The 26,173-nt window shown below is 42.3% G+C and overlaps 1 protein-coding gene across 9 annotated transcripts in view; it reads right to left on the bottom strand.

The window, feature by feature from the left end:
• MRTFB (myocardin related transcription factor B) overlaps positions 1-26,173 on the bottom strand; it is a 204,849-nt gene that overhangs the window by 52,658 nt on the left and 126,018 nt on the right. For all 9 annotated transcript variants that reach the window (XM_086691181.1, XM_025916769.2, XM_086691176.1 and 6 more), the window contains 5 exons: positions 11,686-11,751; positions 9,597-9,652; positions 8,317-8,392; positions 4,492-4,653; positions 2,098-2,276 (listed from right to left, as the gene is read on the bottom strand). In XM_086691181.1, coding sequence (XP_086547307.1) covers positions 2,098-2,276; positions 4,492-4,653; positions 8,317-8,392; positions 9,597-9,652; positions 11,686-11,751 — 539 coding nt within the window. The remainder of the gene's footprint in view (positions 1-2,097; positions 2,277-4,491; positions 4,654-8,316; positions 8,393-9,596; positions 9,653-11,685; positions 11,752-26,173) is intronic.

Raw genomic sequence — 26,173 nt, forward strand, 5'->3', positions numbered from 1 at the left:
AAAAAAGACTATAAAGAGATGAACAACTAACTTATGTGCAGCATAAGACTTCTTACATAACCAAACGAAACATGAACACCCATTGGAAAGTAAGAAATGGGAATTTCCAATGCAATTATTAAAAACTATTTGTTAGATTCCTTTGCATGCACTAGATTTTCAGTTCCCAAAACAATCTGACACATAATACGTGCTCAGTAAATATTTGTCGAACAAAGAAGTTCAATCTAACCCAAATCAAGAAGCCAGTTACAACACTGAACTCTCCAAACAGTGTGCGAGGTTTACAGTGAAGACATTACCTACCTGTGGTAAAGACACAATGACTGTGGCAACCGTATTACCTTCTCGGAAGGCAGTTGAAATGCCCACCTTTTACCTAAAAAGGTCCAAATCCATTTCAAAACCTGGTAACTATCCAAAGAAATAATAAGACAAGTGCCCAACAACGTATGCATAAAAAACTATGGAGGGGGCGCCTGGGTGGCTCAGTCGGTTGGGCGTCCGACTTTGGCTCAGGTCATGATCTCGCGGTCCCTGAGTTCGAGCCCCGCGTTGGGCTCTGTGCGGACAGCTCAGAGCCTGGAACCTGCTTTGGATTCTGTGTCTCCCTCTCTCTGCCCCTCCCCTGTTCGTGCTCTCTCTCTCAAAAATAAATAAACGTTAAAAAAAGAAAACCTTCTGTGCATCAAAGGACACTATCAGTAAAAGGTGAGGACCAACACAAAGAATGGGAGAAATATTTGCTAATCATATATCTGATAAGGGGTTAATATACAAAAAACTCCTATAATTTAATAGCAGAAAAACAAATAATCTGATTAAAAATGGACAAAGGACTCAAACAGACATATCTCCAAAGATGACATACAAATGGCCAACAAGCATATGAAAAGATGCTTAACAGCACTACTCATTAGAGAAAGGCAAATCAAAACCACAGTGAGATACCACTTCATAACACTAGAATGGCTATTATCAAAAGAGCATAAACTATTAAGTGTTGGTGAGGACGTGGAGAAACTGAAACCCACGCATGCGGGAGTGTGAAACGGTACAACCGCTATGGAGAACGGCACGGAGGTTCCTTAATAAACTAAACATAGAATTACCATGTGGCCCATCAATCCCACTTTTGGGTATATGCCCCAAGGAACTGAAAGCAGGGTCTCAAAGAGATATTTCCAAACTCATGTACCTAGGGCTGTTACTCACAATAGCCAGAGATGGAAGTCAATGACTGCCAATGAGTGGATACACAGAGTATGGTATATATCCATACAATGGACTGCCATTCAGCCTTAAAAATGAAGGAGATTCTGTCACATGCTACAACATCAACAAACCTTGAAGGTATTACGTTAAGTGACATAAAAAGGCAAATATTGCATGATTCCATTTATATGAGGCATTTAAAGGAGTCAAATTCATATGTACGTATGTACATATTTACTTAAATTCCAGTATAGTTAACACACGTCATATTAGTTTCAGGTGTACAATATAATGATTCAACAATTCTATACATTACTCCGTGCTCATCATGGTAAGTGTACTCTTAACAGCCTTCACCTATTTCACCCATCCCCCACCCTAAAGGAGTCAGATTCTTAGAGACAGAAATGCAACGATGGGCGATCATCAGGGTCTGGAAGGAAGGGGGATGGGGCGTTACTGTTTAATGGCCACAGTTTCAGTTTTTTAAGACAAAAAGTTCTGGGTATTTGTTGCACAACACAAGTGTACTTAACACTACTGAGCTACAGATTTTAAAATGGTTAAGATGGCAAAAAAAAAGGGGGGGGGAGGGGAGGGTTATATCTTATAGTGTGCGAATTATACCCCCAACAAAAGTTATGTGAAACATTTTAAAAAGCAAGTTACACAACCATTTGTAAAATAAAAGTGTGTGTATAGAACAGAAATGAAATGTAAGAATCTACTGAAAAATGTTAACAGTGTTTGTATTACAGGTGAAAAATAAGTCTGTAGTTTCCCACACTTTCAGACTTTTCTTCTGGAGAAAATGTAATTACCTTGATATACAAAAAACAGGGCATGGTCTCTATTAAGGGGCAGAAACAAGAAAGCTGATACCTGGGCTGGAGTGCTTGTAGTCACGGGAGACGGCGATTCACTAACTTTTGGCTCAGTCGGGGAAGCGGCGGACCCCTGCGAGTCCTGGCTGGCTGGCTGGTCTGGAGACAGAGCATCACTGCTGTCTTCGTCAAATGAGAAATCGCCCTGAGTTTGAGGATAGTCCTCCTTCCCAACGCCTAAAGAAAGAAATGACTTTCAACTTAAGTTGACCTTGGAACACCAAGCTTACAATGATAAAGAAGGAGAAACACTGTTTAGTCCAAGAACTTAAGAAGCTGGTTTAAAAAAAAAAAACTGATGGGGCTCCTGGGTGGCTCAGTCGGTTGAGCGTCCGACTTCGGCTCAGGTTATGTATGATCTCACTGCTCGGGAGTTCGAGCCCTGCACTGGGCTCTGTGCTCACAGCTCAGAGCCTGGGGCCTGCCTCGGATTCTGTTTCCCTCTCTCTCTGCCCCTCCCTGACTCATGCTCTTTCTCTCCCTCTCTCAAAAATAAATAGTAACACATTAAAAAAAATCGAACATAATGTACTTCCCAGAGGAAGAACACACCAGTCACTACCTATGATGAATACTTGGGGAAGAAAGTCAGATCAGATCAGTCTGAATCAGATCAAGCCTTTGGATCCAACTACCAGTTTCGGGAAATACAGAAGACAAAAAAAGTTCTTAATGACACTGGGAACGCTAATGCATTCAGGAAAATCCAGTCTGTGGGCACGGCTAGCGAACAGAAGGCTTTTTCACCAACAAAGGAAGAAAAGTTAGAAGGCCCACCCAGGAGATCAAGATTTAAGAGCTATATCAGCAAAGACAAGGTGTGAACCTTGCTTGGACCCTGATGTGGAATACAAGTGTTAAAAAAACATCAAGAGGCACGGGAGAAAATGGAGCTATGGTTCGGTATCTGCGGATGAGTCCCACTTCATGGAGAGGCCCAGTTACGCTGATGTCTTGCCTTTTGGGGCCCATTTCTTTGGGATTGAATGGAATCATCATTGAATGTACTACTTAGAATTACTGACTACAAATTGCCTGAGATTTAAACCCATACTCATGCAAAATATGAAGTCCCCAGAGTAATGGAAACAAGACTAGTTTTTATAGCAGGATATTAACTTTTCAAAATTGCTTGCTGAACAAGCGGTATTATTATTATTATTATTGTTTCTGCTAAAACTTGTGCCGGAATATAAAGTATGCGTGGTGAGGAAACATTAGTAACTATGATAAGATCAGGATAAAATGGACAAATTTTACCATTCTTAATAAATACATCTGTCCTCATGTGCTATTTACGTTGTTGAACTAACACTGAACAAGATATTCATCTTTCCTAGAAGTACACAGAATTAAGTAATGAAAAATCTGTAAGGATCTTAAACAACACAACAGAAATTAAATAGTATAATGAGTAAGTTGAATTAAGAAAACATGGGGCGCCTGCGTGGCGCAGTCGGTTAAGCGTCCGACTTCAGCCAGGTCACGGTCTCGCAGTCCGGGAGTTCGAGCCCCGCGTCAGGCTCTGGGCTGATGGCTCAGAGCCTGGAGCCTGTTTCCGATTCTGTGTCTCCCTCTCTCTCTGCCCCTCCCCCGTTCATGCTCTGTCTCTCTCTGTCCCAAAAATAAATAAACGTTGAAAAAAAGAAAACGTCAGAATGAGGGGCGCATGGGTGGCTCAGTCGGTTGAGTGTCCAACTTCAGCTCAGGTCATGATCTCACGGTCCATGAGTTCAAGCCCCACGTCGGGCTCTGTGCTGACGGCTCAGAGCCTGGAGCCCCTTTGGATTCTGTGTCTCCCTCTCTCTCTGCCCCTCCCCACCTGTGCTCTGTCTCTGCTGAAAATGAATAAACATTAAAAAAAAAATTAAAAAAAAAAAGATGTTAGAATGAAATTGGAACTTAAGGACAGAAACCTCAGACGTGACAAGAGGAACTTCTGTGTTAACTGGTAAGAGATGCTTCATCTACCTTATTACATAAAAAACAAACAAAAAAAAATCCCAAGAATAACGGGAATTGGTGCAAGTATTAATCGATTTCTAATTCACCCAGAAAACAATACTCATGATCGGTGCTGGCTTTTTTATTTTAATGTTTATTTATTTTAAGAGAGAGAGAGAGGGCATGTGCACGAGAGGGGGAGGGGCAGAGAGAGAGGGGGAAAGAGAGAGAGAGAGAATCCCAATCCGACTCCACACCGACAGCACAGAGCCTGACGTGGGGTTCGATCTCATGAACCAGGAGATCATTACCTGAGCCAAAATCAAGAGTCGGACTCTTAAGTGACTGAGCCACCCAGGTGCCCCTGGTCCTGGCTTTTTAAATTAAATTTGTTTGAAACTTCCAAGTTTCTCTTTCTCCCAGAAATAATAAATTTTTAGAGTCTTGCCTATAATTGCTTCCTTAACACTGGAGTCTACAGGAAGGATGTTTTTCTCTACCAGCTCCATAGGACCAGGTCTTTGAGCAATCTTTTCATTCAGATCATCCGCTAGTCGAGCTCTTTTCAACTTCATCTGAGTAGCCTGCAGGGATGGTTCTGCAAATGTTTCTAAAAGAGGAAACATAGTTTTAACCATTACTTGAATTACTGGTTCCATAATGTTACTTCTGGCCAAGTGAATCTAATTTAATTTAAACTGGGTTAAACATATTTATGTGTTCTCAACACACTGATGGAAAGAGAAGTAGGCTGTTTAAGAATGCTGTAGTGTACGCTGTATATTTTTAGTCCTGGATACTTGATACTGTCTATATAATGCCCTTAGACGCAAATTAACATGAACTCAAGCCAAAAATGTGGTACTGCTCTTGTTCATTTATGGTGAGAGGATCACAGTCACATTTGTTAGGTATTGGGAGGTCTGGAGGATGAACACGAGGGATGTGGTCCATCCGTGGCCCAAGAAGTGTCCAGGTGTGATCTGGCCTCACTGCAAAGTCAGCTGCGAGACGTGGCACTGTTCTCTTACTTAGTTAGGTCCTAAAGCTTCTCTGCAGGAGCCAAAGGAAGAGCCAGAATCAAATTCTTGGGTTGATCCTTGTGTGTCTCAATCATCCTCACTAAGAATCTGGGTTTATTTCTGGGTATATAACCTTGGAACATTCAATTACATAGTCCTATGTCATAAAGATAGATGTCAATGGTCATAAAGAAGGCTCGGCTCATCTACTTGCAAACAGGAAGTTGTACAACAAATGCAAAAGTAACGTAAGTATCCTAGCTCATTCATCTGGGTAACTGTGTCAATGACTTGGCTTCTGGTACCTCTCATTAACATTTTATTACATTGTTCTAAGTAATGCTTAGAAGTGATTAAAAACATGGTGAGGTGTTAACCCCAAATTCTGAGGTGACAGTTGCCTGCCACTTAAATTACATAGCAGAAGGTCTTTTAATGAAAATCCCCATAAGTTATCTCAGGATTAACTGATGTTCTCTTTTTAGTGGGTACGACGTCCTGGCTGAAGCCCAAAGCACACCAAAAGCCCACGGCCCGTGAATTACTCCCCAGCACATCCGAGTGCTTTTCCTTCCACCAGCTGAACTACACGCTTACCAAAGATCAACCTTGAGGGTCCACAAAACAGTTCATATCATTTCATATCTGCTGTCAATACATAGTTTAACTACATCTTCTAGGAAAATGATAAACTTCAAAAATAAGACTATTTCTTGGGAACCTAAGTTAAATCCTTTGGAATGATTTGATAAAGGTGGGTTATTACAGAATAAGTCACTGTCAAATTAGGGCAATTAACAACTAAAATATTTGGGAAAAATTATAAAATCTAGGGTTTTCCAACTCAGATTGCTTTTCAAGTGTCTTTATGTTGTTTTTTCCACCCTAAATGGAAATTGTAGATGACGTATGATAGCTGTGCTTCATGCAAGAAAGATGATGTAAACTCCATTCACTTCCCTAATGAGGGCCCTGGTCTTAAATCAGAGTATTGGCTAATAAATGAACATTTCTGTAAGTGAAGATATCATGTGTGACCTCTCATTTTTAACATTTTCCTGTATAACCTTAGGCTGTGGCCCCCATCTTATTACATAAACCACTTCTAACCACACAGGAAGATGACAGGTAGAGAGAATGAGACCATGCCAATCACTCTTAGGGTGATTTTAAATGCTGTTGTTAAGATCTAGGTAGGACAGTCTTCTGCCTTTCTCCTTTCTCCCATCAACATTTCCATATCAGGAATATGTCTGGAATGAAAATATCCCGAAAGTAAATGATTAGACGCTGGGATTTTGGTATGTTTCTGTTTTTGGTCTTGTGATCTCCTCATCTCCACGATGCTGAGGTTAGATTTTAGCTGAACTTCAGAAAAATAATTTAGACTTTTGCCTGCCAAACATCCAATTCAATCAAAATTGGGGTAATGTTAAAATAAGTTGGGGGGTTTGAAGTTATTTTTTAAAATTACAAACAATATATATTCTTTCTTACTTTAAAAATCCCAACTTGGGAACAGATACTAAAAAAACATCAGTTACGGGCCCGCTCATGCACATAGTTGGGTTTTTAACCATTGGGTAATCTTTTCTTCTTCTTCTTCTTCTTCTTCTTCTTCTTCTTCTTCTTCTTCTTCTTCTTCTTCTTCTTTTTTTAAAGCAAATATGATTCTTTTTGATAGTTAAATGTATTTGCTTTGGTTTTAATTATATTAATAAAGCCTGTTAGAAGGCAAGTTGAAACAGACAGCATTGTTCCTTCAAAAATGTCCTTTATAGGTCGAGGTATTTTTAGGTGCAGAAGGAGCCCCGTCCCCAGTTACTTACCACCACAATTGCTTCTTGAAGATTCACTTAACCCTGACATTTTTTGGTAGCTGTTTCTACCCTACCACTTGAGTTCTGGAAAAGCTTTTTTAGCCCAATGGACTTCTGAGAACACACTAAGAGTAGTGGAAGGCATATACCCGTCACTTCCCACCCCAGATATGGAGATAGTCACATAATCATAGATTCTTTGGATTAGAAGAGACCCTACTTGGGGATGAAGATACCGACTTGCTACTTGGAATTTGTTTACAACATCCTACTGTGGTGTCATCCTGTGCTTCGTCCCCACCACAACAGCCTGTTTACTGCCATCGAGCCCTTTTCACAATCTGTAATTCATTTGTTTTGCCTGTTTATTATCTGTCTCTGCTACTAGATTGTAAGCTTCATGAAAGCAGGCATGGATCTGGCTCATTTGCTGGGTCTCTGGGGTCTAGTTCACTGGCCAATGAATGACCGCCTCAAATGAGCATAACCTTATTGCTTCTGGGACAGTTTTAAACATGTCTGACCTTCAGGATATTACTCCTTATGATGAGCGCCAATCTAATACTTTGTAATATCAACCTAATTCTAATACTAACTCTATCATTAGACCAGAGGAATAAATATAATATTCCTACTTGAGAAGAGTCTCTGAATCTTTGTGAGAAATTTCCAGATTCTTTCTGTATCATCTCAGGGTTTAACACACTCAAGACTATCACGGGTCAAGCTCCTAGTCCTTGCTTAATAAATCAGTCTGAGGAACAAAACAATGAAAGAAAACGTACTCAGGAGCTTATGGGGGGGGGGGGAATACTTTCAAGAATGCTCTGTCTTTAGACAGAAAAACATTCTGGTCTGAGTCATGTGTCTCACTAGATACAGAACAGAACTGTCCCTACCAGCTTCACAAGTGATGAAGCTAGACCACTGAGGAAATCCGGTGGGCTAAGTGGAGAGTATTTATATTAATGGTCAGATCAAGCTGGACTGTTGTGGGTACGTAATGACAAACAAAAGATGTTAGGTGTGGGCAGTGCACCAGGTAGATATAACAGGGTCCATCCAGATAGGTGAAAATCTAGGGTTACACTTGTGGCCACTGTACCCTTTATGACTTAATGGGAAAATATTCCTCACTGATGAAGAAATCCTCTGGACCAAAAATGTTTTTCCAGAACAGATGGTAGAGACATCTACAGCACCAGTTGGTGGGGCAGAGTCAGTTCATCAAGTGGTTATTTGGAGAATCAAACCTTCCCCATGTATCTAACATAACATTTTAGCTTTGGGTCTTCATGTTGGCTATCCAATTTGGAGGATGTCAGCCTGTGGGGTAAAAAGTTATTAAGATGGGAATAAACAGCAATGGTGGAATTCTCACTTCTTTTCTTGAGAAAATGCAGCAAAATAAGCAGAAATAAACATTTTTACCTTCTAAAATGTGCATCCTGACAAGTTCAGAACGATCTGGTCGGCTCCGAATCTTATGCTTCAAAAAGTTTTCAGTCTTGAGAGAGAGAAAGAGAGAGAGAGACAGAGACAGAGAGAGAGAGAGAGAGAGACAGAGAGAGAGAGAAAGAGAGAGAAGAGAGTGAGTCTTACTATAAATTGTTTATGACTTATTGTGGTTTTGCATTTTTCTCTCAAGGTACTCCATTTAAATAAATTGTATACTCTTTGGTCATGATTTTGAGAAGAAAAGAGTAGCAATTAGTACTTTGAAGAGCTATTATCCAATACATAATTTAAACTGCAGCCTTCAAAACTGCACAGGCACTTGAAATGCATGCTGGCATAAAGTAAGCACTTTACAGACTTTTATTTTAAAACTTGGAAAAGGCAAAAGGCTCATAATTTGCACAGACATAGGATTTTGATCATTTAAATATCTAATAGCTACACTTCAGGTCAAGTAAAAATCCACCTAAATAACAAATTTCCTTAAAATCCTAATGTGTTTTCATTGATGAATTTATATCCTTGATCATACTTTCTTACTCAGAAAGGTTCTCAACTGAAACAATAAGTCTTTCAAATGGGTTTTATATTTTACAAGATTCTAAGAGATCATTATCGCCTTCTGGGAAAATTCCTACGGAATTTTTGGAACATGCTTATTTTCATATTGCATGATAGAAGTATTCCCTAAAGCAAAAAGAATGAATGTGCATAATGGTACTTTTAAACAAAAGTAATGAACATGAATTCGATGTGCAAATGGCATGGAAAACTCTCAAAGAATAGAGTGGAGTTGAAACACAGCAACTTCTTTAATTCAGCCAGATTCTCCTGCCCTTGGTCAAACGTACAGCGGACGCAGACCCAGTAAGGAAACCACCTAAAGATGTGTGGTTGTCGGGACACCACTTGGGCTGTCGGTCTGCTGGGGTAACAAGCGGCAGAAATACTCCATGGTTATTCTAAAACCTGTTGGTATGCCCCAACACTGAAATGAAGAAATGCGATTTGTCCTTTATGTACAAAACCAGTTACTGGCTTTAAAAGAACAAAATTTGAACATCATGCATTTTCTACAAACTTCCAAGATTCAACTACCCCAGAATATATAACTCTGGAAGCCACCTGTCCTGAAAATACACTGCATTTTCTCTATGGATATATTTAGGAGTAAGATTGCTACTTGCCCACAGGTACTTTAAAATACAAGAGAGAAGCAGAGAAGCAGAACCTCTGAAACTGAAATTTCTTACTCTGGCTCGTTCCAAGCTTTTTATCTGCTCATGGAATGCAGCTGGGCTCTTCAAAGCTGTGAGAAGAATAAGAACCATGTAGACAGACGAGTTAATATTTCAGCCAAACGTTAGGGTACATTATGTTGATGTTCCTTCTTAATCTTACTAGTTTGCATCTACAGTTCCATTTATTACTAGTTCCTTTAGGAGATCTGCAAAATTTGAAACCTTAGACGTTTCAGAATTAAAATCATATATTCACAAATAAAACAAGTGAACATTGAGGACAGAGTTGTACACATAATGACAATACAAGTACCAGGTCAGACTACTTGGAGCCAACAGTTGGGCCAAATTACCATCACCAAGGGAAACGTGTGATGACTCCTTGATGGGTCTTTGCTCTTAGTGGCCATAAAAGATACCAGAAAAAGCCCAAATGTCCAGAGGACGTTTAGCCTACGAGTGGTCTAACCTTGGACACGAGGACATGCTACACTTTCTGTCTAGCAGAGCTGAGTTACCATTCACTGAGACCCCACATTGGACATAGTCCTACGCCCTGTGGTCAATCACAGTTATATCGTGGCTGATCGTCACCACCTCGCAAGGTAGGTATCAGGCCAAGTACAGACGAAAGGCTCAAAGTGGTTACCCAAATTCTCGAAGCCATATAGCTAAATTGTGATCAAAGTGGAATCTAAGTCTAGCATTGTGAATTAGAAGGTGTCATGCTCTTTCTATTGTACCACAGTGCAACTCACCCTAAAGACCTAATGATTCTTTAATATGTTAACTACTAGTACTTTAAACATTCCAGAATCCCAGAGGGAGGATAAGCAGTGTTTTACTAAAACATCACTTACTACAGTATTTCTATCAATTATCTTTGCAAAATCTTTTGTGTGTATGTCCACCTGTAAGAACTACAGGCAGTCAGACGCTGTGCATAGGATTTGGGCTAGGTTTACTTGGGCCGTCACCTCTAAAACTTGACTCTCTGGGTAGGATTATTTTCAGCTCTGGTACTTGAAGCACTGCAAAGATTCCCAGGAGACAAGCCCATACAGGTTTCTGTCTAGGGAGCAGCTCCCAAAATCAGACTAGAGCTGGCTTGGCAGTGGTGTTTTAAATACCACTGATACTATTTAATTGATTGGTTCATCATTGGGAAGGTGGTAGAGAAATCTGGCAGATCGTCAAACCATCTTTTGAGTCTATCATAATACTAAGATTCAAAATATTTAGATACTCAATTAATAGTAGTCCAGAAAAGTTTTATTGGGAAAAAAGTCTACTGCAGAGAACAACTGTTCTCATAAGCCAAAAAAAGGTAGGGACGCATAAATTCATTTTGTAATTTCTTCTTAGTCTTTTAAAGCCATATAAATTACTTCTTCGAGAGATCAATTTTTAGACAAATATCCATATAAATAATCATAACACCAAAGCAACCACTCTTCCACCTCTAAAACATGAAATTACCTCCAAACTTGGTGAGCAAAGGTAAGAAGGCAACAGGCGAATATTCTGAAATTAATCAACTAAAAAATGAAGGCCTCGAAATACCTCCAAATTATCTACTTGGGCAAGAAAGATTTTATTAATTATAAACAGAATGTGTATTAGTCCTGTAACCGAGATGCACTTAATTACAGACCAGACTGTACTGTATCAAGGATAATTAACTTGAATTAAATAAAGTAGAACAAGTTTTAAAATTAATTTTATCACGTTACTTTCGCAAGTCAAAGTAACACTGGACCTGTTAGGCAGAGAGGAGTCTGATGATTTCAAAACTAAAACGAGGGCTCATGTTGGAAGTGAGAACTGATTTCAACCTAACTACCCCGTTTTCAAGGTGTTCTTTGTGTAATACAGAATTAATTCAAGCCCATCTTTTACAGTGCATCTGGTTTTCAAAATGTTCTTTGAGAGGATTCTCTTAGGCTGGCAGCGCTGTTGCCCGGTTTTCCGTATCAGCTCACGTGGACGCCGTATACTGACTACGTGGACACAAGTGAAAGCAGAGTGCGGTCCAGGTTCTTCCCGGACGGGTGCGCTCTGTTACATCACACTGGAGGCGACAGTGACACTGAAATCTTACGTGGCATGATGCCCTGGTCCACCAGCTGTTCTCTCGTCCTCCTCTGTTGGAGCCTCAGCTGGAGCACTGTGAAAAGGAAAGGATCACCACTGAGTTTATCGGCAACTGCAGGTGCCAACAAGTGGATCCCGGAGGAGATACAACTACGCTTTATTAAACCCCTTCTACTTCCTAAGCGAGTGAGGATAATACCTGGCACCGTCCAACTTGTAAAAAGAAAACCGATTTGTAGTTTCTGCCAGTTTGGTGAGCTCGGAAGTTCCCTTGGCTTCTTTTTTGTTTAGTTAGTTCATAATCTTAATTTGATGAATTTAGCTAAGTATTTGTTGTTTAAATACAATCACAACATACTCTGCAAATAAACAAAAATAGTTGGCTTATACCTAAGTTAAGACTTGGGAATAAAAAATTTTAACTTGTAGAAATAGAAATGTGAGATTCCTTGACATTAATTGGCTTTTATTTTTTTTAAAGCAACAAAAATTTATTTTAAGATTGACTTATTCAGAGAGATTTGCTCCATCTGGAACGAGTTTTAAATAGCTTTAATGAAGGCCAAGTATATAACAAAAATTAGACTTGTGAGGTATTACTAATGACCCAAAGGAAAATTTCTAAATTAAGAACTTAAAGTTTAATAATCTTTGCACAAACATCACACCATGTCTCACTCTACAAGTTCTAAAAAAAGCCAAAATCAATCGATATCTTATCTTTTTAATGAAGAGAATAAAGAATAAATCATTAGAATTTGTAGAGAATGAAGTATACGTCACAAAATGTGAAAATCCAGTTTGCCACATTTAATAAAAAAAAAGTTTCCCCTGTATTTCTCCAGCAGCTTCCTTTCCTAGCATCTATTTTTGTCTGGAAAATGAGCTGATCTTCACAAAAGAATTACGTGAAGTAATTTTGAAAAATACTTTCCTTGGTTTACCTTATGTTCAATTTTAAGTTTCTATTTTGATTTTTGTGGTTTCATCTATGGATGAAAACCAAGGTTAGGATTATTAAGGGTCTGAGTAAGGCTTGCCAATATGCTAAAAAAAAATTACCTCTATGTACTTCTGGAAGAAAGAGAGAGAATTTTCTAGCAAGGGGGTGATGGCTGGCCCGAGAGGCTAGCTCAGGCCAGTCACGCACCCAGGCTCAAACAATATGCAAATGATGGCTCCTAGTTGTAACGACCCCCTGAGATCCAAAGGCACAGGGCCCAAGGCCCTTATATCCTTTGCTTTTTGCTTGCCCTTGTGCTGGGTGCACAGCACAGTCCTAGAGACAGTTCCAAAACAGTCTAGACTGCAAAATGGCTTGTAAACACATTTTCTTATTCAATGCTAGATATGAATGTCATCCTTTACTAAATGCTGAAAAATTTTTTTTGCTTCTTTTGGGGGCCGTAGGGATCACAAAGCATCAATGACCTCCCATTTAGAACCGAAGCAACTGACCTAAGATTCTATCACATAAAGCCAAGGAAAAATTTGATGAGTCAAAAAAATACAGGCACATGTTTCTCCCAGTAAAATGGCTGGTGATACTTTGAATCAATTATGCTCTAACACAAAGATCGTTTCCCTGATAACTTACAGTTTCCTGAGGACAGTATGTTCCCACCAAGGTACTTCACTAGGAACAAAAACAGCCAAAGAGATGACCTATGAACAGGATAGCACCCAAACGGCTGCATCTTCTAACATTCTTCTGTGAATGCTAAAGCTAACACTTGTGTGAACTTGAGACGGTCATATTCAAGAGGCCGAATCCCAAGAAGAGGAATACTGAGGGGAGAAAAGGGTCAGAACCGTCTCCAGTTCAAAGGCTGACACTTCTGGAACACGGTGGTCCATGTCTGCTGATGGATCTCTAGCAGTGGCAGCCTTCCTTTCTCACAAGGGGGTCCTCAAAGAAAGGTGTAAAATAGAAAGAGTAATGAAAACATCAACAGCCCCCTTCTTTGGTTTAAAACAAACAAGCAAAGCACCGTACTTGTGAGACATTGTGAGACACACGTATCAAACACGATACAGATCTTTAGGGTGCGTGGCATCTCGGGATGATGGACACATTTGCAACAGCTTCATCTGCAAACCACAGTGACGACAGTAAGCCACAGAAAGCCGTGAAGCGTCTCCTGACTGCACGCGGGTCAGCGGCCCTCATGCACTTTGCTGGCAGCCCTGCCCGCCATCAGGTCATTGACTAGACATCATATTCTCATGCTGACATGCAAAGCGCGTGTGCTACCAGGAGGGTACCACACAACGTGGACACACGTCACCGACGGTGAAGACGAAGCAAACACCAAACACAAACCACGTGTGTTTTCCATCCGGGTTCCTACGTGGCAAAACAAAGCACCTTTCTTATGCCATACTGCTTTCAGGGAGGGGAATCATCTTGCCCATCTATTCCCTTCTCGTTGCCTCTGTAACCTTCCCAAGAAGCAACATCATCGCACTATAGTGCTACTCAAAGCAGGGGAGGCGGGCGGCCTTTGTCTCCTAAGAGCCACGTACTGGGTGTCTGTTCGTGACTGCAAGGAACACGTGTGGGATGCACGGCCAAGGGCGGCAGGAGCAGCAACGGCCAGGAGTGGAGGGTGTGTGTCGAAGCAAAGACGTGAGGAAGAACATGAATGGAAGAGGCAGAGGTACAGATGACAGTCAGGGTGTAAGCCTGATGACCCAGTCTGGCTTAGTTTTCACCTCTAACAGGAGGGGGGCGGCCCTGGACACACTGCACGGACTGTCAGGCACAACGCCCCGTGGAGAGCCTAGGGTACGTTGCCACTTTGGGTCAGTGTTAAAACACAATTACAGGATTTGCCCACATTAAATATAACCAGTCACTCACAACCTGATGGAAGCTCTTCTGAGAATTTATAAAAAGTACAAATAGGTACAGGCTCATGATTCTGGGAAACAGCAAACCTCCTTTGGGTACTTCCCACTCAGCCCATCAGTAAAAAAGTTCACGTATCATAAGCGACAACCAGTCCGCACCCCAAAGGCAGAACGTCCAGCCCAGGAGAGGCGAGGATGGAACGATGCACACAGTGTGGCTGTCCCTCGGCACTGGACAACCGGAGCTGGCAGAACCGGAAGCTGAGCAGAACCGGAAGGGCAGCGAAGGCGCGAGGGGTCCTGGAGACAGAGGACCTGACTCTGTTAGTAATCAGAGCACCACTCGTGGTTGTGGGATCAAGATGCTTTCTCGACTTTCTCCGGGGCCCTTATGAATCCGGCCCGGAGACCATTTTCCTCCCTTGTGGGCTCCACACTCGTGCTCCCGTGGACACAGGGAAGGCCCGGCCAGCTGACCTCTGCCGGGCCTGCCGCACGGTTGTCGTTCTTAAGACAAAGGAGTAAACTGCTATCCCGGCTGGTCTCTGGAAAAGTGACACACTCTGCATGTGTCAGTAAGACTGTGCTTCTGTAGCCACGAAGGCAAGACTAGAGGCTGGTCCGGCGGGTGCTTTCTTGGGGTGGCGGCGGGTGGCCGAACAGTTGCCTAAGAAGCCAACGTCCCGGGCAATGGCCTTGCGTCTGAAAACTGAACCTCACAGCGTCCTCCCTGGTGCTGAGATGGGCGGATCAACTGAGCTACTGGGCTGACACCACAGCCTCCATCCTATGAGGAGATTAACTAAAACTGAGGGCTCTCCAAGGCCATTGTGCAAATACGACATGCAAGAGAAGAAAACATGTAAATCTAGAGAATTCTGAGGGAGAAAAAACCATAGTTCCAAACAGTCAGCGAGCGGCGACATCGTTTCAGAAAACAAAGGACACGGTAATAACAGAGCAAAATAGAATTCACATTACCATTGCTCTTATTTGAACATTTTCAAAGAATGCCTTTGTCTTTGAAAAATGTAGAAATGAAAACAATCCAACACATGATCCTGATAAGTCCTTCAGTTTAACATTGTTGAGTTTAAACTCATTTGATTTTCTCAACAACGGGGGGGGGGGGGGGGGTTAGATATAAAAGATACGTATCTCATTATACAGCTAGCACTGTACTCTCTGCGTAAAAGCAAATACCTCAAGTTGAGAATTCTACGACAGCTCTGTTTCCTGATGACAAGACTCACAAGAGGTGCTCAAAGGACCTCCATCAACGAAGGGAGAGGAAGTGACAGAGCCATTTGCATACTGTATGTGGCACGTCTTTCTTAATTAGCCGAGTCCAAGTCTTTTATTTTTTATTAGAAGAAAAACTTCTCATCTAAGAGTCAGATATGTTCATTACACAGGCTAAGAAAATATACCAAAGGAGAAGGAAGAAACTAAGCAACAAAATCCCTGAGTATATCACCCACAGACACACAACTACTGTAACCATACTGGTGTATTTCCTCTGTCTCTTATCTAGGCCTAAGTTTGGACCCTCTGCTTCCACACATCATACCGTACATGTAATGAAAAATACTCTTTTTTTAATGACTACACATTCTTTGGCGTGCACACTCCATGGTGTACTAAATATCTGCCTGTCATTTAGCACGGAGGTCGTTTCCGATTTATGCTACTATATACAATGATGCTATGGTGGAATTTTTGTGTATAAAGTTTGTTCCTTATTTCCAGGTATTTCCCTAATTCCTAGAAGGAGTAATGCCTCTAGTGGTCCATAGAAGGTATGGCTGTGAAGTAGTGAGATGCATTTCTTCGGGGGCAAACCAGCATCTATGGAAATTATAGCAGATGGGGGAGGGCGTGAATACAGACTACTTTACATCTACTTCCTGTAGAGAAAAAAATTCTTAATTATTGAATTTTCCCAAGGTGGACAGGTCTTAATACTTTTTAAGGCTAACCTTCAGGGCTTACTCTTATATTTCAGCAGAGAGAAAAAAATACAAACAATTTAAAAAATTCTATTTTGTGGTATTCTTTACTACAACAGATGAAAACAATAAATGTGTCAAGGGAAGTGCTGGAGGCTTGTTTTTTTTTGTTTTTTTTTTTTTAAAGAAATGTAAAACTTGGATTTTTAAGCACCATTCCAAAAAATGAAAGGGAGCTTATTCAATGTTAAAGAGGAAATGTCTCTGTTATACGGCATCACAGATACTCTACACATTGAAGAATATTTTCTTTTAGTTCCTTTCCCCTGCTTTTTGTTAAATGGATTCAAATGTTTTTGGAACAAAATTTCCAGGTTAGTTTCTAATAGAAAAAAAAAAGGAAACATAATATGCAATAATGTCTTTCACATAATACTTACACCCCACTTCAAAATTTTCAGCCGCTTTATGAGCCAAGGCGATTTGTCTGTTCTCTTTTTTTTCCTGTAAGTAGAACGTTTGAAGTGCTTCTATAATATGACATAAAGTGCTTTTTCACTCTAAAGGAAAAAAGCCCCATATTATGCAGCATTTTAATAACATACGACAGTTTAGCATGAACTGGATAAGCCAGAGCAACGCGCAGTTTTGGCGCAAAGGGCTTGCGAGGGGACATCTGAGGACTGTATACTACAAAAAAAGGGCAGAAATGACCCTTTCTGGGAAGCGGTGTGGCAGTGGGCCATGATCTTGGAAATTCTCAATAAATAGCCAGTTTCACTTATGGGGTACGAAGGAGGGTGGGACAAGAAGGGGAGGGGACATAAGCAGCTGTCAGTGCGTCAGAGAACCCGACTGCGGGACATCGGGCAGGATAAACCGCAGAATCACGGGGAATGAAAAGCCCCAAATCCTGAGCAGTCAAGGGAAGGCCGGCTAACCAGAGGCCAAAGCAAAGATGGAAAACCAAAGAATACTCTAGAATTGATGATGTATCGACTCTGAAGTCAATACCAGGCAAAAACCAGGCCCTGGTTTCAGTTTTTCGATTTAATTTAATTTTTTCAAACAGATGTTTGAGTAAAGGGAATAAAGTGATTGGGGTTTGGCAAAAATCTATTACGGACCGTTAAAACTGCATTAACTTAGGGGCCTGGGGTGCCTGGGTGGCTCAGTCTGTTAGGCGTACAACTACGGCTCAGGTCATGACCTCACAGTTAGTGGCTCTGAGCTCTGCGTTGGGCTCACTGCTGTCAGCAGCCCACTTTGTATCCTCAGGGTCCCTCTCTCTCTGCCCTTCCCCCACTAGCACTCTCTCTCAAAAATAAATTAACATTTAAAATAAATTAGGGGCCTGATGCTATGAAAACAAGACAACGTTATCATCATAACATCTTTTCAACAGATATGGGAGGGAGTGACGGGCCCCTAAGTCACATCTTAGGACAGTGAAGCCTGAGGGCCCCATTCAGTCCTGGATGCAGTGGTTTATTAAAGTGGCAGTTGAGTGGTAAAATGTACAACTACATTTGCTTACAGGTAAGGCCGAAAATTTGAAGTCTTGGAAAAATGTGATATTGAAATAGCAAAAGATTGATGAACTTTTCCTTGTCCTTAAAAATAAATGTTTAAAAAGGTGATAGTTATTAATACTGTACTATGACCACTATTACTCCAGATGCTTGGGAAAAATTACCATGTTTTCCCCTAAATATAAAACCATCAGGATTGTTAAAAAAAACTATTTTTTTTTAAAGCAATTTTAGATTTACAACAAAACCGAGAGGGAAGGACAGATTTCCCACATACCCCTGCCCCCACACATACAGTCTCCCCCATTATCAGCAAGGTTTTAAAAAATTTAATCCCACCAAGATTCATATGTTCTTGGTGTGGACGGGTACTCTATAGTCAGAAGGTCACATCCTGAGAATTCCATCTGGGCCCGGGTCTCACAAATACACCATTATATGTACCACCAATGCCTCTATTCAAAATCCATGTTTTAGGAGAATCTTTTCTATTTATTTGTTGAAATAAAAGTGACACACACACATAAAAAAGGCATTAAAAAGAACAGTGAATGTTGGTCCATCCCGCTCCCCACCTCTAGTCCTCCACCATAAAGGAAAGCATTGGGAAGCTTCCATGGCTCCAGAGGGTGTTCTGTGAATATTCCCAGAATATTAAATATAAAACATGCAAAGGAGATGTATGGGGTGAGATCTTACTATTCATGTAGTTTGGTGACGTGCTTTAAAACACCCCACGAAATCTAGCTCATTCTTACCAGCTGTGTTAATGGCTGTATCTAACGTGTGGAGGTCTCAATTGTATACACGTTAAGTCTCTAGGTTTTTTGCTATTATAAACCAGGTTGCAGTGATTGTCCTCATTCATTTTTTTGGTATCCTTTCATGATGATGATGATTATATAAAATGTATGATAACAGAATATGCACTTCAAATTCTGATAGGGGTGCTTTGCAATCCAAATGGTTTCAGCACTCTGTAGTCCCACTTACGACGTAAGAGAGGACACTTCTGTTCGTCCCTTCCCCAGTATGTGCGTCATCGTGTCTTAAGAGAAGTTTAAATTCAGAAACAAAGATCACTTCCACTCACCCCAGACCACTGGCAAATATCATGCCAAAAATAATAGTAAAATTTGATATAACTAATAAGGAGTAAGGGACCAAAAGACATCAAAAGAATTAGGGAGGGTGATGGGGCACGTTTTTGACTCAATGTGGAGACATTTACGGTTGTCAGAAGCTCTAGGTAAGCTTTGTGTTGCAAACCTCGTATTTATTCATCAACCTGGAAGAATTTTCTGATGTTCCTGGGTAGAAACCTCAAGCATAAGACATCTCATTTTTTTCCCCTTCAACACAGCTGAGAGATGTACTAGACAGATTTAAGATATATTTAGAATAAAATCAACCAGTACGTGGTAAGAGACTGGATGCTGGGCTTGAAGGGGGAAGATACAACCAAGATGGCTCCTGGGTTTCTGGCTTAAGCACCTGGGTAGACTGGTGACTGAGACGAACAATGCAAGTTGGCCATTTGGGAGCTCGGTCTAGGACGTGTGTGAATTAGAAGTGCAGATGTCAAAGTGACGATGGCTCTGGGGGTCCAGATTTCAGAAGGCAGGTCTTGGAAGGAGACTGAAATTTGAAAGTCGTCACTTAGGGGCGCCTGGGTGGCGCAGTCGGTTAAGCGTCCGACTTCAGCCAGGTCACGATCTCGCGGTCCGTGAGTTCGAGCCCCGCGTCGGGCTCTGGGCTGATGGCTCAGAGCCTGGAGCCTGTTTCCGATTCTGTGTCTCCCTCTCTCTCTGCCCCTCCCCCGTTCATGCTCTGTCTCTCTCTGTCCCAAAAATAAATAAACGTTGAAAAAAAAAAGAAAGTCGTCACTTATGCGGCATTTAAAGCCCTGAGAGTCTGCCGAGCTGGAGAATACGGAAAGAGAAGGCAAAGGAAGCCCGGGACTCAGCAACGAGGAACAAGGAACGTTAACAATTAAAAGCCCACTTATGGGTCAGCGAGGGAATGAAGAAGACCCAGAAAAGGAAGTCGAGGAAGCCATCTGTGAAGGAAGAGGAGCCTGGAGAGTGGTGTAAAAGTATTTTCTATAAGGGGGTCACGAGGAGCTACTGCTCAGAAGGATGGATGTAAGTCAGACCCGAGGAGGCGTACGGAGTAAAGGAGGGGAAGGGTGTGAATGATGTCAACGGAAGCAATGCTTTCAAGATGGTGCCCATGAAGGCAGGAGAGAAGGCGCAAAGCTTCAGGCCAGAACATACTGGAGCAAGTCTATACCAGATGAAGAGCAAGAGAGAGGAATGGGGAGGGGAGGGGAGGGAAAGGGTAGAACGGGGCTGAATGAACAGGAAGGAGAATGAACAGGAGAGTAGGAGGCGGCAGGTCCCTTGAAGGGAAGGGTGTCCGAGCACACAGAGACAGCTTCTGCTAAGAGCCGCTCCTTCTGGTGCAACAGGAGGGCAAACAGAACGGGGCGGAGCTGCAGGTAGGTATACAGATCTGGATTGGGCTGTCCAGAGACTTGCCAATGACGCCTTCTATTTCCTTGAAGGAGGAGGAAGCCAGGCGACGCGCTGAAAGTGAGGCGAGGGAGGAAAAGGTCAGTCTGAGGCCAGTGCAGGAGGTACGAAACAGTCGCTGTGGACGGTGAAGAGCAGGGTGAAAAGAAAAACAGGTTATTTGTTCCCGAGATGCTCCGACTAATGGTGGCAACAGCTTGGGGGTCAGAAGTCACTCAGGAAACTGGCAGGTCGCTCGTCAGCTCTGAACGTTATCACTGTGATCAGAGAAAGAGACCACGAGATACAAAATCACGACGTCTGGCAGTTCTCCCTAAAGCTCAGCAAACCAAGTTTTCGTCACGAGCAGTTGTAGCCCAGCAATTCCCCGTCTGGGTGAACTGGAAAGAATGGACGGCGGGGGCTCAGACACACGGGTGCATCCGTGTGCGCGGCGGCACTGCTGACAGTCCGCAGAAGTTGGGGACGGTCCCCATGTCAGCAGCGCATCAATGGATGAACGCGCTGCGGTCCGTCCACACAACGGAACAGAATCCAGCCATAAAAAGGAATGTAGCATGGACAGGTGCTGCCACACGGACGAACCTGGAAAACACGATGCTCAGTGAAAGACGCCAGACACAAAGGCCACCTGGTGGACCTGTGCCGCGTGTGAAATAGCCACCTGAGACAGAGTTCAGAGTGGTGACTGCTACGAACTGGGGTGGGGGTTGGGGGGTGGGAGGGGGGCGTGGGAGCAACTGCTTAACAGCTGCGAGGTTTTCTTTGGGGTGATGAAAATGTTTTGGAACCACAGGTGTGTCTGAGCAACCTGGTGAATACTACTAAATGCCTCTGAATCGTTCACTCTAAAATGGTTAAGTTTTTGTTATATGAATTTTAGCTCAATTAAAAAAAAAACCAAACACGTCAGCAGAACAAGAGACCTTAAGACACGAATAACTCAATAACCAAATTTCTCATTTCTCACCCACTCCTAGCTAGCCCTCACCACAACTCCATTAACCACTAACGCTGACTCCATCTTTTAATAATGTGATAACTATAGTCACAGCTACATTTTACACTCGCTGCCACACTGAATTCTAGGTTGTCCCAGGGCTGTTCTGGCCCCTATTTCCCCTTCTAGACCACATCCCTATATTCTAGCATCTTCTGCAATGCTCACAGTATAGAAGTTTCAATCAACACGTTTTACTTAACTTTGCACGGTAGACTTACAGTATGTAACGGAGTTAGGAGTTTCTAAGGAAAGAAAGCTCTGCCAATTTTTTTTTTTTAATACTAGGACAAATTTAAGAAGAGATCAACAGAAGAATTTTCGAGGGGCAAGGGCTTATCATGGGCAGAACCAAGATTATTTCAGTTTGTTGTAGGAATCTGAGGCTTGGGTATTTTTGAATTACTGTGGGTTGTAGAACAGAAAATAAAATTTAATACAAGACGACTAATAAGGGAAGGTGAAGGCAAAGGAGTCAAGAAAACCATGAAAACCTGGCAGATACCAGTTTGTTTTCATCTCCACTTACAATGACTGTAAAATTCATGATGCATTAAGGAAGAGAAAAAGCACTCAAGGACTCTCACACATGACAAAAGGGAGCAACCAAAGATCACAGGCCTCTGGCTTTATTTTCAGGGCTCTAACTTGCCAATTACAAAGTAAGCCTCTTCTTTAAGTGATGCTACAAATTAAAAAGCACAAAGAGGCCCCAAATAAAGTGGTGGCTTGTCTTCTAAGAGCCACGCCATCTGCACTGACGCGCAGGCTTCCCGGACCACGGCTTCCTTTCTGGAGCAACGCAGTTACGTACGGAGTGTACGTAAATCGACACTCCGACATGACGAAGGGCAAGCAGCACTGTGATCAAGAATTTTTATATTATGATTATTTTCCACTGAAGAAAGGGAGACAACATCAAATTAACTTAAAAAAATACTGCACAGGGGTGCCTGGGTAGCTCAGTTGGTTAAGCGACTGACTCCGGCTCAGCTCATGATCTTGCGGTCTGTGAGTTCGAGCCCCACGTCAGGCTCTGGGCTCTGTGCTGAAAGCTCAGAGCCTGGCACCGGTTTCGGATTCTGTGTCTCCCCCTCTCTCTGCCCTTCCCCCACTCGCACTGTGTCTCTGTCTCTCAAAAATAAATAAACTTTAAAAAATTAAAAAAAAAACCTGCACATATTAGTGTTTGAAAAAGTTCTTAGACAACATAGGAAATATTGCCTTTCTTTCCAATGTCAGAAAGACTGTAGCCTATGAACTCCCTGGGGGTGGGGGATATGGGAAGGGGCAGGTGAGACAAACTTTGGAATTCTAAACTTGCTGGTAAGGAGGTCACAGTCTAAAATGCACCATTTAGCCTCTATTAGGAATTAAAAGCAAAAACGAAGTAGAACCGAAAATGCGAACAGTCCAGGCTAACATGCGATAGGTTTCCTGAATTATTCTGCAGCATGAGGTCAGGAAGACCATGTTTTCAACATGCAGCTTTGGAAATTTACAGGCACTTTGATAACTCCGTGGTTGGCTGCTGCTTCTGTTACCATGGAAACAGACTGCTAAAAATGGGGCATGTTTCTTTAAACTGATCATACCTTCACACAAATTCCCTTCTCCTTTTTGTCAAAAGTTGGAATGAATTTGAAGTATGCCTCTCGTGGTATGACAACGTGATGTCAAGCTGGGGGGCCTGGTACAGAACAGCAGGGGTAACATCAGTCTGTGGCATGCATACAGAAGGCTATTACACATATACGCGTTTTAAAACATCTCATTTGGTTAAAGAGTGGTGGAAATGAAGTACCTAGTGGCATAAAAGGAAGTATAACGCAAATATCAGGCACTTTGAAAGCAAGATCATCCACTTAACTGCCTCATCACCAGCAACGTAAAGAGGTTAAAACAATACTTGATTTCTTTCTTGTTCACAATGGATTTTTAATCTGTAGGACCCTACTGGCTCTATCCCCGAACTTCCACATTTCTTACCCTACATGGTTCCCAGAGAAGATAATATTTTTCTTATTTTGGGGGCAATCAGAACTTCTCTATTCCACCACCACCACATCAGAATTCCAGTGTGCAGCTCTCGCTAGAGGTGCTGTTGAGTAAAAGCATCTTCCTAACTGCTCTAAGCTGGGAAGATGTACGTGGCATAAAACATTCTGAAATGTCTTAACGTAAATGCCCGAGGCAGGTTCTCTGAGTAAAAGGACAAGTGACAATGAAACAGGAAAACTGTGGCATATTAGGTACCTCTGATTTTTCCCAGACTAGAAAGCACATGCCACTCTTTTGAGGTCACTTGATCCTGGCTCAATGGCTTGGTTTTTCTGCCTACTTTGTGGATTTAGAAATGGGCCGCACACACACACACATGCCAATCTGCCCAGGAAAACAAGAGAACTGAGAAGTGGGCTAACCTGTGTGCTCTCCTAGCACCCCAGCGACTGTATGTGGTGGTGCAGACGAAGGGGTGAGCTGCGGCCCGTCAGGCCAATAGAGTAGGGTGGGGTGGGGAGGAGAGGCATTCTGGGAGAAAAGAGTGATGGAGGGACAGAAAAATGTGACTCGCTTCTGGACACAGGGGAGGAGGCCTCACTTGATGGAGAGGTCCGATTGGGTGGGGCGAGATGAGGAGGCAGCTTTTGGTCTACTGGAGTCAAGACCCCTATAAAGACTGTATTTGAGGAAAGGGACCTCGACGACAAGGGTGTGGCTGTGGTGCAATAATGCTGTGGATAGGATAAAGAAATACTGTTGAGGTAGAAGTGACAGATCTGGTGACAGGACTCGGTGACAGGTTATGAGGAGGAGGTCAGGGATCAGCCCTATTCAGGTGTCCGCCATGAGTCAACAGGTGGACAGAGGTGCCCTCAACAGCGACAGGACACTGGAGGAGTGGGTCTCATGGGAAGGAGAAGCCGGCTGGCGTCGCCAGGTCGAGGACTGCACAGGCCTGGAACCCGCGAGAGAGGCTTGACCATCCCTCACTGGACCAAAGTACACACGGGTTTCTTCTTTATCTTTTACGCATGTGTGCTCATTTTTACTCCTATATTATCATTTACTTTCTCACTTTTTGGGCTGTGAGCTCCTTGCATGCTGGCATAATACTAGGCATGCTCAAATTTCTGCAAAACAGAATTATTTCTAATAAAAAAAATTAAATAATTTCGTCTCAAAAAGAGCACGCACCCATTTTCTTTTTAAAAACACTGACTCATGTCTGGGAAGAGGGACCTTTTACCTTTTCCATCACACCTGTATGTTATTTCAATTTCTGAAAAGGACCATATCCTACTCTTTGAAATTACGTTTTTAATGTTAACTTAGTGATATCTCACTGTACAACACTTTCAATTTTGCAGAACACTGACAGAAAACAAAGAAAGGAGACATTCCCAGAGAAATCAAAATAGTTGTAAAACTCAAGTGCTTTTACTGTAAAGCTTTGTAGCATTCTTTATTTCAACTGCCTATTTGTCTCTCCCACCATGGCTCAATAAATGTATTTTAGTTAGGTCAGCAACAGAATCAAGATTGCACTATTACATTTTGTTAATTTTTGCTTACTTTGAAGGAGCTTAGACAGAGCCTATCTGAAAAGGGAGAGTGGCTAGATTTTGGCAAAAATCAAACAATAAATAACAATGCTAGCAATCTAGTGATGGTCCAGGGATCACTCTGTATATCTCCACAGCGCCTTAAGGAACCAATGCATTCCATTTGGGGGTTATTAGTTTATAGCTAATTATAAATTATATCTGATGGGAATAGTTCAAATGGTATTCTGCTTAAGAAGGCAGGGAGGCAGATAATACTCTTTAAATCCTTGTTGCATAATAATGTGTCTATGAGATAGATGCAGGACACTGGGGGTGAGGTATGAAAATGATCCAAATAAGGATTCTATCCCCCCAAATCATTACGGCCTAACAGTGAAGATAATAAAGATACAATAGCAAAAGGTAAGGGGTGCCTGGGTGGCTCAGCCAGTTAAGCATCTGACTTCGGCTCAGGTCATGATCTCACAGTTCGTGGGTTCGAACCCTGTATCGGGCTCTGTGCTGCCAGCTCGGAGCCTGGAGCCTGCTTCTGATTCTGTGTCCCTCTCTCACTCTGCCCCTCCCCCGCTCATGCTCGCTGCTCGCTCTCTCTTGCCCTCAAGAATAAACATTAAAAAAAAAAAACAAAAAACCAGCAAGACGTAAAATGCCATAGACAGACGCAGATCAAGTTATCGGGAACATACAGAGGGAGGAAATTATTCTTAGCTGATAGGGTCAAGTGACTTTCTTTAGGAAATGACATCGGGATTGGGTTTTCCCAGACTCAGCCTGCAGAGCTGAGGTGAGAGGAACATGGTGAGCAGGGGCGTGGAGTGGCGAGGGGAGAGCAACACCATCTTTCACAGAACTTTCGACACCGGGGGCAATCTTTTATCATCTGCGCCACTCCATACGGCTGGCTCTAACCACCTGTGCCTAATGTGATGAAGGAGCTGGATTTTAAACAAAGTGTTTCATTTTAATTACTTTAAATTTAAAGAGCCACACACAGCTAATGGGCAGCGCAGGTACAGCACGTACAAGATGATTTCCAACATTCAGAAAAGTTCTGGCGT

Source organism: Puma concolor, chromosome E3, assembly GCF_028749965.1.
Source record: "Puma concolor isolate L17-30 chromosome E3, mPumCon1.1.hap2, whole genome shotgun sequence".
Lineage (NCBI taxonomy): Eukaryota > Metazoa > Chordata > Mammalia > Carnivora > Felidae > Puma > Puma concolor.